The 13,672-nt window shown below is 48.7% G+C and overlaps 1 protein-coding gene across 3 annotated transcripts in view; it reads right to left on the bottom strand.

Moving 5' to 3' along the window:
- UBE2O (ubiquitin conjugating enzyme E2 O) overlaps positions 1–13,335 on the bottom strand; it is a 61,668-nt gene extending 48,333 nt beyond the window's left edge. For all 3 annotated transcript variants that reach the window (XM_079134679.1, XM_079134681.1, XM_079134680.1), the window contains exon 1: positions 12,858–13,335. In XM_079134679.1, coding sequence (XP_078990805.1) covers positions 12,858–13,280 — 423 coding nt within the window. In that variant the 5' untranslated portion in view covers positions 13,281–13,335. The remainder of the gene's footprint in view (positions 1–12,857) is intronic.
- Between the last annotated feature and the right edge of the window lie 337 nt (positions 13,336–13,672).

Below are 13,672 nucleotides of genomic sequence, written 5' to 3'. Positions count from 1 at the left end.
TGTTCAATGGTTACAGAGTTTCAGATGAGATGATGAAAAGGTTCTGGGGATGGTGTGACGGTTGTACAGCAATGTCAAGAAACCACTTGCTTTTGCCCCTGAACTTTTCACTTAAATATGGCTAACAAGCGGGCTGGGGATAGAGTGCTTGCCAAGCGTGCGCAGGGCCGCGGTTCCGTCCCCAGCATCTCTCTCTCCTTCCCTCCCTCCCTCCCTCTCTCTCTCTCTCCTTCCCTCTTGTCCCCCCACCTCTGTCACACATACACACATACGAAGGTGGTAAATTTTGTTTCATTTATTTTAACAGAATTAAAAAGACAAAAGAAAAGAAATCTTGGGGTTCCTCATCTCTCTCCTGATTGTCAACAGGCCCAGCATGATGGCATTATGATTCTGCCCTGTCTCCCTCCTCTCCACACACTCCTGGACTGTGCTGCGCGCCAGGCAGCAAAATGTTTGCTAGTCCCTAAACACCCTTCATGCCTTGGAGCCCCATCTGAAAAACCTTCCCAACCACCTTATCTTTACCTCTAACACACTGCTCTAATTCAAAGCTTGATTACAATTGTCTTCCATTCTACACAGTCCCAATTTTACTGGGGAGTTAAGATCCCATGGTCAAATTGAGCATCATCAAATTATGCTTGAAAAAACCCATTCAATCTATCAGTAACCCCCAACAAAGTTCAGCTTCTCCTCCTGCTCTGGAACAGATGGTCACTTCTCCACTAGATACTAGATAAAGGGGTTGGTTCACACTTAGGGCCACTGCATTTGAAAAATCAGTACTTCTAACACTTCATGCCACGCAGGTATGTGCTGTCATGCAAATAAAGGTACCTAAAAAAGCTCAGCTAACACCACAAAGACTTCCTAACTGATCTGCTGTCTCCCCAGCTCCTCCACCCAATCTACCTGTGAACTGCAGTCAGATCACTGACAGCAAGTTTGGAGACACATCTTGTTTTGTAAAAATACAATCCTTAGCTCCTGTGCCTGTCATCAAAGACCCGCGTGCCACACAGCAAATATGATCCGATGTAGGGTCAGCTGATCAGGTGGCTATGGGTGCAGCCAGGGTTTGACCTGAGCATTTCCACTCACTTCCTGACCTTGGGCAGAGCTCAGAGCTCTCCTCATCTGGGAAACAACACACCTGCTTCACAGGCTCTGCCAGTGAAGCTTTAAAAAGTGCACACAGGGCCTGTAACACAGCAGCACCCAGAAGTGTCAGTGAAGACTGTCATCTGCACTCTCCCGCTTCCATCCACCACCAGTTCAGTGGTGCTCAAGACCTGGGCTCAGGGTCCAGAGACCTTTTAGGAGGTCTGAAGTCAGAGCTCTTCCCAGACAACACCAAGAGGCAGCTGTCTTTCACACTCCATTCTCTCACAGTTCCCAGGCGCTTGTTTTCAGAGACCTCACAACGTGTGGAGTGGCGACACCACCGCTAGAAGCTAACAGAGTGTGCTGGAGGTCTTGGGCTCCGAACTTGTCCCAACTCCTCATACGGTGAAATGGGAGTGCACTGGGGTCCTCAAGGATCTGCAAGCTGAAGAGGCTCTGGGGCCCAAGTGAGGAAGTGCTCAAGTGCACCACTTCTCCACCCTGTCCCACCAACTTCTGGACTCAGCTGCCTTTGTGCAAACTAATCTTCTGGTCTAGGTGTGTGTCCCTCTACCACTGCTTTCCAGGCACTTCTCTTCCACCCCCAAGAAAACTGCTCCTAACCGCCTCCACCATGTTAACACCCTTCACCTGGACTCAGCTCTTGCCACTTGTGTGTGGCCACACACTGACCCACTCAGCAGGTCTCCAGAGCACCAGGTATGCAGCAGAGCACTTCCCTTGCCTTCTGGATGGGGGACAGTGAGCAAGACATGGGGCAGTACCATCTCAGATACTGCCAGGTGCTATCAAGGAAGTAAGGCTGAATGAGGGATCAGAGGGTGGCTTCGCTCCTACCAGACTAGGGTTGAGGAGCAGTGCTGTGCAATACAGCAGCCACTGTGGTCAAACAAATGTACAGTACCTTGTTAGCACTTTTCATACGGATTAAGTGTTAATATCGTGAAATCTTTGGGCCAAGCAAAATAATAAAACTACTTTTGCCCATTCCTATTTACTTTTTCAGACAAGGCTCAATTACATTTCTACTGGTCATATTACATTTCTACTGTAGTTTGCAGAGGTGGGCAAACTACAACCTGGAGGCTGAATCCAGCTGCTACCTTTTTTTTTTTTTAAAAATAAAGTTTTACTGCAACATAGCCTGCCACTGTTTGCTTGTTTCTGGGGGCCTGTGTGCCATGATGGCAAAGTTGAGTCGCTGTGAAGGAGACAGTAGAGCCTGTAATGTTCACAATCTGGTCCTTTCTAGAAAGTCTGTGGGTCTCTGACCTAGAGGGGAGAGGAGTATCTCCACTCTCCACAGCATCTGGTTTGTTGCAAGGGGAAGCTGTATAGCTAGTGAACTCTGCAGCACAAACAATCCTAGGTTCAAATCTGGGCTCTGTCTCTTCCTAGCTCCGTGGCCTTGGGCAAGTCATAGGCACTCTCCGGATTTCAGTCCCTCCCTCTCTAAAATGGGGCACATGGGAAGCACAGGTTAATGCTACGTGGCCTCAAGCAGGAGTCCACCAAGACTGGTTGGATCAAAGCAATTTCACTAAAATGGTGAACAACATTTTCCTCTTGGATTGCTCGCACTATATTGCTAATAACTAGCTCATTTTCATCCTAAAAAGAAATGAAATTCAGTGAAACTTCTTAGGAACAGTTGGGTATTAATAATAACTGTCAGCAAGCAATGGGGAGGGGAGGAGGAAGCAGAAAGAGCCGCCTGATTATTAGGGTCACCTCATCAATTTCCTGCCCTTCTGTGACCCTTTGACAATTTCTGGTTCATTAAATTGGCACTGGGAAAACAAGAAGAGAAAGACCTCAAATCAATTACTTACTAGAATTTGGGGGGAAGATAAATAAAAAACCAAACCTACTGTCATCCCAGGTGTTTTCTGGTACAGGGAATTGAACTCAGGGATGCTTAACCACTGAGCCATCTCCCCAGCCCTTTTTGTATTTTACTTAGAGAAAGGGTCTTGCCAAGTTCCTTAGGTCCTTGCTAAATTGCTGAGGCTGGCTTTGAACTCACGATCCTCCTGCTTTAGTCTCTCGAGCCACTGAGATTACAGGCATGTGCCACTGTGCCTGGCCACATCCCTAGTTTTTGAAGAACTATACATGATCAGTGCAATTCAGAGGGCAGTCCCAACCAGCAGCAGCACTGAGTGCTTGTTAGACATAAAGAGAGCCCCATGTGATGGTATGGACAGTGCCTTGGAGAGGTGCTAGTCTAGACTGTATTTATACATGTTCTCCTCACTTCTCCCACCACTGATACATGGATAAACAGGGGGGTTATATCTTTCCCTTTTTGCACAGTGCTGGGGATTGAACCCAGGGCCTGACATGTGCTAGACAAGGGGCCCTACCCCTGAGCATCAGTCCCAAACCATGTCACCGATTTTAAATACATGGTTCCAGGTTTCTTCAAAGCGACAGGCTTGGTATAACCACTGCAACTCTTGATGGCACTCTCTGCCTCTGCCCCAACCAGAGTCTTTCCTTTATTTTAATTAATTTATTTTTATGAGGTGCTAAAGATCGAACACAGTGCCTCACACATGCTAGGCGAGTTCTCTACCGCTGAGCCCCAGCCCAGCCCTTCCACCAGGGTCTTGACTCAAGCAGAGCACGAAGCCCCAGACACTGCCCTGGTTCACCTGCAGTTGGGTTGGTATTCTTTCCAGCAGGGGCACCATGCCCCTCAGGTGAGGACTAGGTGATCACCCCTCAGGAAACACGCGTGCATCTGCCAAGTGCTTTTAGGAGGGTTTATGACTGCTCGGCACAACAGACGGGCATTCTCCCCACTGGATAAGAGGCTGGGTGCTCCCACCTGGACCTGGCAGTTACTGCAGAAGCTAGAACTTGGGCTTCTTGAAAATGTCAAACTGGTGATCCTCAGAGCTTAATGCTGAGGACTTGGTGACCCAGAGCATGACAACCAGGCAGAGTTTTCACCGGACACAGCCTCAGCTGTCACCCAGCCCAGGCTCCTGGCCCTGTGGTTAGGAGAGTGTCTCAAATTCTGCTGGAGCTTAACTCCAAACATGGGTGCATTCTCAGCTCAACCAGCCCTGGCCTAGCCCTCTGTGTACACACTAGGCCTAGGAGCCTCCTGATAGAGGTTGCTAAAATAGTAAACTACAATACAGTATGTTTTGATTAATGTGCTCTTCCTAGTATTAAGATGCCCATATGTGCCAGTGTTATTTTTCACTGTGCTCTCAAAAGAGCACAGTTTGAGCAACAATTGACAAGGTCAGTTTACCAATACCAGGGGCAGGGCCCGCTGTTAAGGGGTTCACACAACTCCAGCACAGACCACAGGTGTCTGAAAGAAGACAAAGATGATGCTACAAAGAATACTTCACAGGTAAACGGGAAGGAGTAAACTCTGGTCTTTCAAATGTTTCTCAAGAATCTTGGGGCTGGGGAGATAACTCAGTTGGTAGAGTGCTTGCCTTGTAAGCACAAGGCCCTGGGTTCGATCCCCAGCACCCAAAAAAAAGAATTCTCCACGTGCATAATTTCAGATTTGCTGTCTCTCCTCCTCAAGAGTTTCCAGTCCAGGAGAGAGAACATGGATGTGCCATAGGGTATTACAGGCAGGAACAGCAGCCAGCCTAGCTGGAGTCAAATGAAGAGGCAGGATGCAGCAGGACTACAGGTAAGCGGCCTCAACAATGGACAAGGGTACTGACAGGGACCAAGCAGCCATCTGGGAGGTCAGCGTGTGGTGCCGTCACTGGGCTAAAAGAGGGGCTGGATAGGGAGAAGGTCACACCAGTCCAGGCAGTCAGAGTAAACCAGTGTTCTAGAAAGGGAACACAGCACAGGATGTAAGAGGCATTTTGAAAAAACACTGATGGCAAATTATAATGGGGGCCAAAGATGGTTCTGATTTTTTGAAGATGTGAGCTTAAGTGCTGAGGGGTGATGTGCCATCATGCCTGCTCTTAACAGAAACGGCTCAGGAGGAAACATATTTACACACATACACACAGATAAAGCTGTACAGCAGTCGACAGCTGCTGACTCATGATGGTTGGCAGTTAGTAATCAGTGGCTTAGTCTTTCAATTTTTCTGTATGTTTGAAATTTTTTCATATTAAAAAGCTGAGGGATTTTAAAAAAATATTCCACAGATTTGGGGCTGGGGAGGATAGCAACAATCCCAGTTGTACACCCACAAAATGTGAAGTTCTAGATGGTTGATGGAGCTATCAATCAGGCAGCTGTGAATGTGATGCAGATGTGGAGTCATCTAAATGCAGGCAGCAGGTGCACTAAAAAAATCGAACAACAACAGGGAGAGATGAGAAGAGAGGGCAGATGCTGGGGAAAATCTCACATCTGGGGTAACAGAATAAGATAAAGGGCAAAAAAGAAAACTTTGGTATAGTCAGGTAAAATGAAACCCCAGAACAGGAAGACAGGTCCAAAGAAGAACCGGGCTGAGAAAATGTCAGAAAGGCAGTGACCAGGAAGACAGCAGGCATTCACACCCTTCAGGAAGCCAGTACATTTAGGGTATCAGAGGTCAAAGGGAGTGCAGGTCATGGGGAAATGGAGCCAGATACTCATTTCTACCTGCAGAGTACTGGGATGCCCCCAAAGCAGGGACAGATGCTTTCCTCCTCGGCTAGAAGATGATGTCATCAACCTTCAGGGCCCTCAAAATCCCTTAAGTAATTAAAAGAAGCAGATAAATACAAGATGCTTCTAGCACTGCATGTGCCAAGTCTGATGCTCTCCAAAGCCACACAGAGAGACATGATTTGTAGGTCTATAAACTTCCCACCTGCACTTCAGGGGCTAGCAAACACAGTCCAGCGAACAGTCTCACCAGCCCGCACCCCAGCCGCAACTCCCCCCTCCAAAAAAAATCAGAATTACACCAAAGAGGAAGACTGTCAGAGTTGCACTGTGTCAAAGACCAGCTCTCACTTGCAGGATGCAAATGAAGGACGCTCTTTTTGAGGGTGCCTGCAGGAAATCTCTGTCAGTGCTGGCTGGGAATTTTCATCTTATTGTCAGATAGGATTAACTGGCTCTTTTCTTCCAAAGCATGACTCAGTATCTTAATTTTTTCACTTGAAATTGCCAGTCAGACTGTTTCCCAGATATGGCAATGCTATCAATTTAAACCAAAAGTGACCTGGCGAGTGTCTCACTCCCTTGACCCAGCTGCAGAATAGTAAAGGCTGCTGATGCAGTCTCTCAAAACGGGCAAACACGCCAAAAATTCCCTGACCAAATTAATCAACAAGATTTAACCCCAAAGTGACATTCACTTCAATACTTATTGCCAGGTGAATACTTTTAAGTGGTTTATCATTTGTCCAAAATATTTAAAACGTAGAAAACTGCTTTTCACAATCCTGCTTTAAAAGAACACGGTTGTGCCTAGGGGACCTCTGGGTCACCTGAACGCAAGTGAAGAGGCTCCATTCAACAAAGTCAGCATAGGTGGAAAGGCAAATGACCCTGAAGCAGATAATCTCAGATAGTTATCCATTAACATGACTCAATTTTTTTCTGAGCTACAAAAACATTCCAATAAGCATTTTGCTCTCTCTTCCCTAAACGCATATGCCAGGTGGTTCCCAACAGACCCCTGACGGTGGCTGAGATGTCAGAACAGAAGCAATCCTGAATGGGCTAAGAAACCGCTACAATGTGGATGCTGTAGCACTGAAGCCCCCCGACCTTTCCTGGGCCTGGTGGCTGCTGCCCAAACAAACTGAGTCCCCTGAAGGAGCTATAGTTAAAACACCAAAATCCTACTAGGATAGGCCAACGATAGCACATCGTCAACTGGCAAGCCCTTCATAAACATTACTAGTTGCTGCTCTGCTATTTCTTAGCAGAAGCAGGCTCAACACTGGGAAAGCTCCCGTGGGCCAGAGCAGAAGCTCACATTATGCCCTGACCCCAACTATGAAGGGTCCACCAGGGGCAGCTGACACTGATCATGTGCCAGCGCTGTTGTAATGGCAATTCACATTACACATGACAACTGCACCCCTTTTTAAAAGTACTGACCCTGAACAGGTTCCAGGGGATTCCATGAGGCCCAGTAGCTGGTAAACAGTTTAAAGAGTGAAACAGAGAGAGGGAGAAAGTTCCTCTTGATAAAACAGGAAAATGAAAAAGGGAAAAGAACAGGAACAACAGTGAAATGGGACAGGGAAGGTACAAAAAGACCTTAAATGTCCTGAAGCAAAAAACACGCAGAATGCAGGGACACTGAAGGAAAGGGACGCGAGCTGGCGAGCTGAGGTGGGGAGCCTCTCCAGGAATCCTTCTGGCCCTGTCCATGACTCAGCAGTCCCAGCAGGATGATAACCGCAGCGGCAGAGGGGACAGGGGGTCAAGCTGGAGTTCCTGACACTGACTACTTTATGTGTTGTTACTGGGGATCAAACCCGAGGTGCTCTATCACTGAGCCACATCCCCAACCTTTATTTTTTGAGACAGGGTCTCATTAAGGTGCCCGGGCTGGGCTTGAACCTGTGATCCTCCTGCCCCAGGCTCCTGAAGTGCTGCGATGGCAGGCGGGACTACCACACCAGCCAGCACTGACCACTTCCAACTGACCGGGCAACGCCAGCTACTGGGCGTCTCCACACTCGTGTGAGTTTTGCTCCAGGAGGTGGAGGTGGAGGCCGGTGCTGGAATCCATCAAACCAGAGCTGCTTTCACTCAGTGTTCTGGGGCAGTCAAGAGATAAAATGAGTTTTTGACAGTTATTCTGAAATGAATGAGGGCAGGGAATGGAAAGTGTGGACACAGCAGCACGTGGCGGCAATAGGCCCTCCTCCCTGCCAGCCCCTGCCCATAATCTCCCCCTCCTGCCCACCACCAACCCTCCCAACCCAGTCTCTCGCACCCTCCTTCCCTCCTCCCCTGTGGCTGCCTCCTGCTCTACTAAGACGTTCAATGTTTAAAGACTGGATGACTACGTCGACCAGTTGTAACTCCTGTTTGATCAGGGTACTTGGTCAGGTACAGCAAGCATGTATGAATCCTGAACCTAATTATTCTCAGGTGAGAACAAGCAATGTTTACTTCAACTTGTGTTTAGGTTCCTCCACTTATCAGCGGTGTGACAGTGGGCAAGTTACTTAACCTCTTCATCCCTCAGTTTCCTCCTCTGAAGTATGAGGCTAACAACAGCACCTCACTGTTAAGGTTGTTGTGAGCAATAAATAAAGCATACAAGACACTTGGAGTGCCTGGCACATAGTAGAGTCTATAATGTTAGACCTGTTCCCTTAAAAGCAGTACTCTGCCATCCTGGTAATTCATAATCTCATTATCTGTCTTTGAGGGAATTTCAAAAGAAGTCTGCTGTACACTGGAAAGCATACAAACAAACCTAGGTAAATATTCATTCCACTCCCTCTTGGATGGAGGGTGGCAGGTGTTATTTTACAGGTGCATTACTATATTTCTTACAAAGTAGCAGAGGTATGAGGTTTGTGAGTACTACTAGGCAGAGGCTTAATTCCGTTTCACAAGGTGTCTCTTTGGTGTAGCACCACCCTGTGATGCAGGGAAGCAAAGTCCTGGAGGGACAGGGTTAGCTCTGATTCAGATGGTCCACGTCAGAATTGTCTGCTGATAACCAAGTGGCCATTCCAGGGGCAACACAGCTACAGTTCTGGTTACCCCATCTGTGCAGGCTCATTTCAGGGGCTAGAAGAGAGACCTCAGATTTCAATGCAGGAGAAAATGAAGCAGACACTTGGCCAAGGTCATTCAGAGCAGTTCCAGCCAGAAGAGCACCCAAGAGTTTTGCAGATAATACATGCACCCTCATCAGGTGAAAAGGCCCTTGAGTCAGGCAGACACACCATGTGGGTACTGAGGCCTAGGAATTAGAAGAGGGGAAACCAAGGGACAAAGAATAAAATCACAGAACAGCTGTTGAGAGTCTCCAAGCTGTGATCCTATCTGAATAAAATGCAATTTAGAAGCACTTAGTCCTGCATCTTGGTTAACCTTACATAACTTATTCCTATTATATCACTGAGAACAATTGATTTTAATGGGCCCAGCACCTGGACAAATGAGACAAACCTCTCATGCTATGATGCCACACCTAAATAGCTTTCCCCATGGAAATGCTGGCCTGAGGAGGAGCCAAAAATAAACTAAAAGCCAATTCCCAAGGGACTTGTCATCAGGGATGCTACACACACACACACACACTGCCTCCTCACAAAAGCAGGATGATCACAAATAGCTTTAACTTAGACACTTAAACCTGGGGAGACCCTAAATATTGAGCAACTTAAAAGACAATGCACAGGAGATGGAAAAGCAAAAGGTGAAAGCACAAACAGGCCCCTCCAGAAGGAAAGCTGACCTTGACTACTGTTCTTTCCTCAGAAGTGGCTGCTCTGACCAAGCAAAGCAGGTGGAGACTACGAAGACCCGCCATGTCTACTTGGTGCTCAGGATGGTTTAAGAAGCTGTCAGCATCTGGCTTTATTCCAAAACTTTACTCAAAGGATGACCAGCAATGGGGAGGGGACAAGCCTTTGAAGAGGAGATCCATGCCAAATGGGAAGGGTTTCAAGTGGACAGAAGGGCTATCAGGCTGAAGGGGTCAGAAGATGGGAGGGAAGAGAGAGTATAAGAGGCACTGGCTGCAGACTTCTTTTAAGTCCCAGAAGCTTTACCTTGGCTACCAGAAGTCTCAGGAACACAACTATAAATCCCACAGCTTCGTGGAAGAACTGACTTTGTTTCTGCTACTCAATTTCATGGAAGTAGAGGGAAGAGTAGGGCTTGCTGCCATCTTTTCATCTCTCTTTGTAAAAATGATCACTAAAACATTAAACTGGGCTGGGCATGTAGGGCAGTTGCCCAGCATATGCAAGGTCCTGGGTTCAATCCCCAGCACCACACACAACCCTTATATTCAAAAACTAAAATTAAGCCTTTACTCATTACCTTCAATTGAACACGAAAACTACAAAAATGTTCCAGTACCTAAGAAACACTCCACATCAAATGAACACTACTGAAAAGATTCCAATAAGTGGCAACTTTAATAAAAAACAAGTTTCTCCAAAATATCACTAGTTTATTCTACTGACTGCTGGCTCTCAGATCTCATAACCTAGATTGATGCGCAGGAACCAGGACCTAAATGCTTGTCTTGGGCTACTGGTCTTTCCTCACAGCACGCTGCCACCTTGATGGGATGCACAAGGAAAGGGAGGTGATAAGAAAAATCTCCCTGAACCACAGTGCTGCAAGGTCCCAGGACCCACGCTACCACACTGATTAGTGGCCAATAGAGGATATTCAGCTGACCAGAGTCATCTGTGCCTATAGATTATGGTGACAGCTACCTACCAGGAATAAACTCACACACATACACACGACTGAAAAAGAAATTTTTTTTAAAGAACCAAAACAAACTTACTCTCGAGCCCTTAAAGAAAGATCTGGGACCTGCCACCCTTAATTGGGCACTACATTCCACAACTTCCCGCAAATCCCCATGTCCCTTAGCTTTCTTTACATGCAGACGCTACAGAAACTACAAAGGCAAAGAAAATACCAACACCAGAGACAGAGAATAGGTTCCAACAAACACAAAGCAAGTCACCAAAGGGCAGCTTCAAAATCCATCTAGGGGCTGGAGTTGTAACTCAGTGATAGAGGGCTTACCTAGCACTGGGTTCAATTCTCAGCACCACATAAAAATAAATAAACTAAAAGTACTGTATGCATCTAAAACTAAAAATATATATTAAATTTAAAAAAAAAGAAATCTATTTATGCAGATCCCTTAAAGTTGTTTTTCTATTTAACTCCAAAATGGGCATTTTAAGCCAAACTTTGTATAATTACACATGGGGTGGGGGGGATGTGGACAACTGTAAACAAAGTTAACCACTAAGTCAAGATGAACAGGAATAACAACTGATAAACATTGCAGCTCCCCGCAGTGGGCTGGGCCGGTCTCTCTGAGTTCCAGGGTAGGAGGACCTGGCACACAGGGCACAGGACTCCGAAGTCAAATGAGCTGCGTTCCAAAAGTCACAAACCTCTAAAGATGGGGGGTGAAAAACATTTTAAAATCTAAGAAAGTCACTACCAGTGACCATCTGCTCGGAAGACACACACAGTATAAGGAGCAATAATCATCTTTTCCCAACACAATACTTGTGGCGATTTTTAATATATATTCTACTGCAAAATGTTATACTTTCCAAATACTTTTATGGATGAACTTATAATTTTCTTTCCCAGTCAGAGAAGTTGTTTCTTGATTTGTATTTCTCTCAAGGGAAGTTGGTTCGGGAGTGTGAACTTGTAGCTGTGGATGTATGGGCATTAGTGCAAAAGAGACCCTGCTGGTGTCAGCAGTCACTTCTGCCACTAGGAAATGGGTTACAGGCTCTTCTAGGGAGTGGGCCTTTTTCCTGTCCAAGCTGTTGTCACCACTCCCTTTGTAGTGTGGCACTCAGCCCTATTCCTCTGTAGCCTTTGTCTCCCAGTATGAGAAACCCAGATGCACTTCTAAAGTGCCTCCCTTGAAATCAGACATCTCAACCTCCCAGGGACCTAATACAGTGCAGGCCTGATTCATGCTGAGAAATGTTTTCTTGAGACTGGGGGTGCAGCTCAGAGGTAGAGCACTTGCCTAGTATGTGCTAGGTCCTGGGTTCAATCCCAGCACTGCAAAACAAACAAACAAAAAAACATGTTTTCTTGAAGGAGAGGGGAGGGAGGAGAAGAAGAAGGGGTGTGAGATACAGAGGTGTGTTTGTGTGTGTGAATCACTGATAGGAATTCACAATCAGGAAAACAAGCCACCAAACCAACCTTAGTTCAAGGTTTCAGGTGTATGACATAAACCTCTTTGTTTGTAAAAACTGCTATATTCACCACCCTCATTCAGATGCCTTATGAGAGTTGGATATTTGCTTAACAGTCTCAGGCCAAGAAAAACCCTGCAGGTTTCCAAACTGGTCATCCTTCTCTATCCATGATTCTATAATTTTTTTTTTTTTTTTCAAGAAGTCCAAATGCACTAGGAGTCATCGATCCCAGTCACAGCTGTCACAGTCTTCCCCAGCACTATTAATATCATGGTTCTGATTGTAAATGATTTCACTCACAAAGTTCCCCGCAGCAATTACAATGAGGCAGCAAGGTAAAACAAAAAGAGGTTGGGTTGCTGCTTCCCCCATCATGCATTCTGCAATTCAGAGAACTTCCTGGGTTTTTACATCGACTGGCATTTTCACCTCTATCTTTGTTTTGGAATGCCAACAACCCCTCCCGCACCGACCCAGCACGGCCTTCCTTTCTGGATGCACAATGCAGCACCGAGCTCCTTGGGGGTCAGCAAAACGCCGCACTGGTGTAATGCCGAACGCGTCTCAGAGCCTGAGGAGGTCCCCACGGGAGCCGGTCCACGTCTATCATTCAGAGGCTGACACCATAGCATCTCATGGATCGCAACTCCCCTCCCCCTCGAGCCGGGAAGCCCAGGGCCGGGTCCCAGGCCGGCGGTGCCCAGCTGGCGTGTGCGCCCAGGCTGGCGCAGTGACTGTGCATGGGGCGCACCCTCTGCCGAGGCTGTCCTCCCACCGCGGCCACTGCAGTGGCACCGCTGCGGGCAGAGCCTCCGGCCGCGCGCCCCGGCAGCCGACCCCCTCCTCCCTCACCTCCAGCCCGGTCCCCGCCCCCCGCCGCACCTTGGTCTCCTTCACATGCTGCTTGACGCCCTCCGGGTACCACTGGACGCGCACGTAGCCGCGGCGCAGCGGGCTGGCCCGGCCCTCCTCGTGGCCGGCGCCCCCGGCCTCGGAGCAGCCCGAGCTGCCGCGGCCCTCCTCCTCGCCCTCCGAGTCCGAGTCCTCGCCGTGGATGAGGCGCACCAGTCCGAAGTGCACCGAGCCGCGGTAACGGCCCGACACCAGGTCGTGAGAGAACAGCAGGCGCTGCGAGCCGGCTTCGGGGCCGGAGTCCGAGGACGGCCCGGAGGCCGAGTCCGGGGCTGGCGTCGGCGTCGGGGCCGGGGCGGGGACTGCGGCCGGGGTCGGGGCCGCCTCCGGAGCTGGGGCTGGGGCCTGGGCGGGCGCGGGAGCTGCGGGCGCGGGGGCTGCGGGATCCGCCATAACTGCTCTGCGCGAGTCTCGGGCGCGGCGGCGGCGGCGGCGGACGAGGCGCGAGGAGGCGGGGCCAGCGGCGCGGGGGCGTGGCCGCGGCGCGCTGACGTGGCCCTACGTGCCGCCGTCGTCAGGGAACCGGGATGCGGTTGCTAGGAGCCGGCAACTCGTCGCTAGGGGACGCTGAAGATGCTGCGGGGCAGGGGAGGGGGCTGTTGGGAGGATGAACTCCACGAAGGAGGGCTGAGGCCCTGGGGATAAAGTAAGGGGAGCGTGAAGGGGCGGGGACCCGGGGCAGAAGTGGAGTGGCCACCGAGGAAAAGGGGCGTGGCCGAGGCGGGGAGGAAGACGGTCAAGTGACTGTCAACAACTTTTAATGAGCTGTCTTGGCGTCCCATCCT

The sequence above is a fragment of the Sciurus vulgaris genome (genome assembly GCF_902686455.1).
Source record: "Sciurus vulgaris genome assembly, chromosome: 3".
NCBI lineage: Eukaryota > Metazoa > Chordata > Mammalia > Rodentia > Sciuridae > Sciurus > Sciurus vulgaris.
The sequence above is the reverse complement of the archived record's forward strand: the minus strand, read 5'-3'. Positions and strand labels throughout refer to the sequence as shown.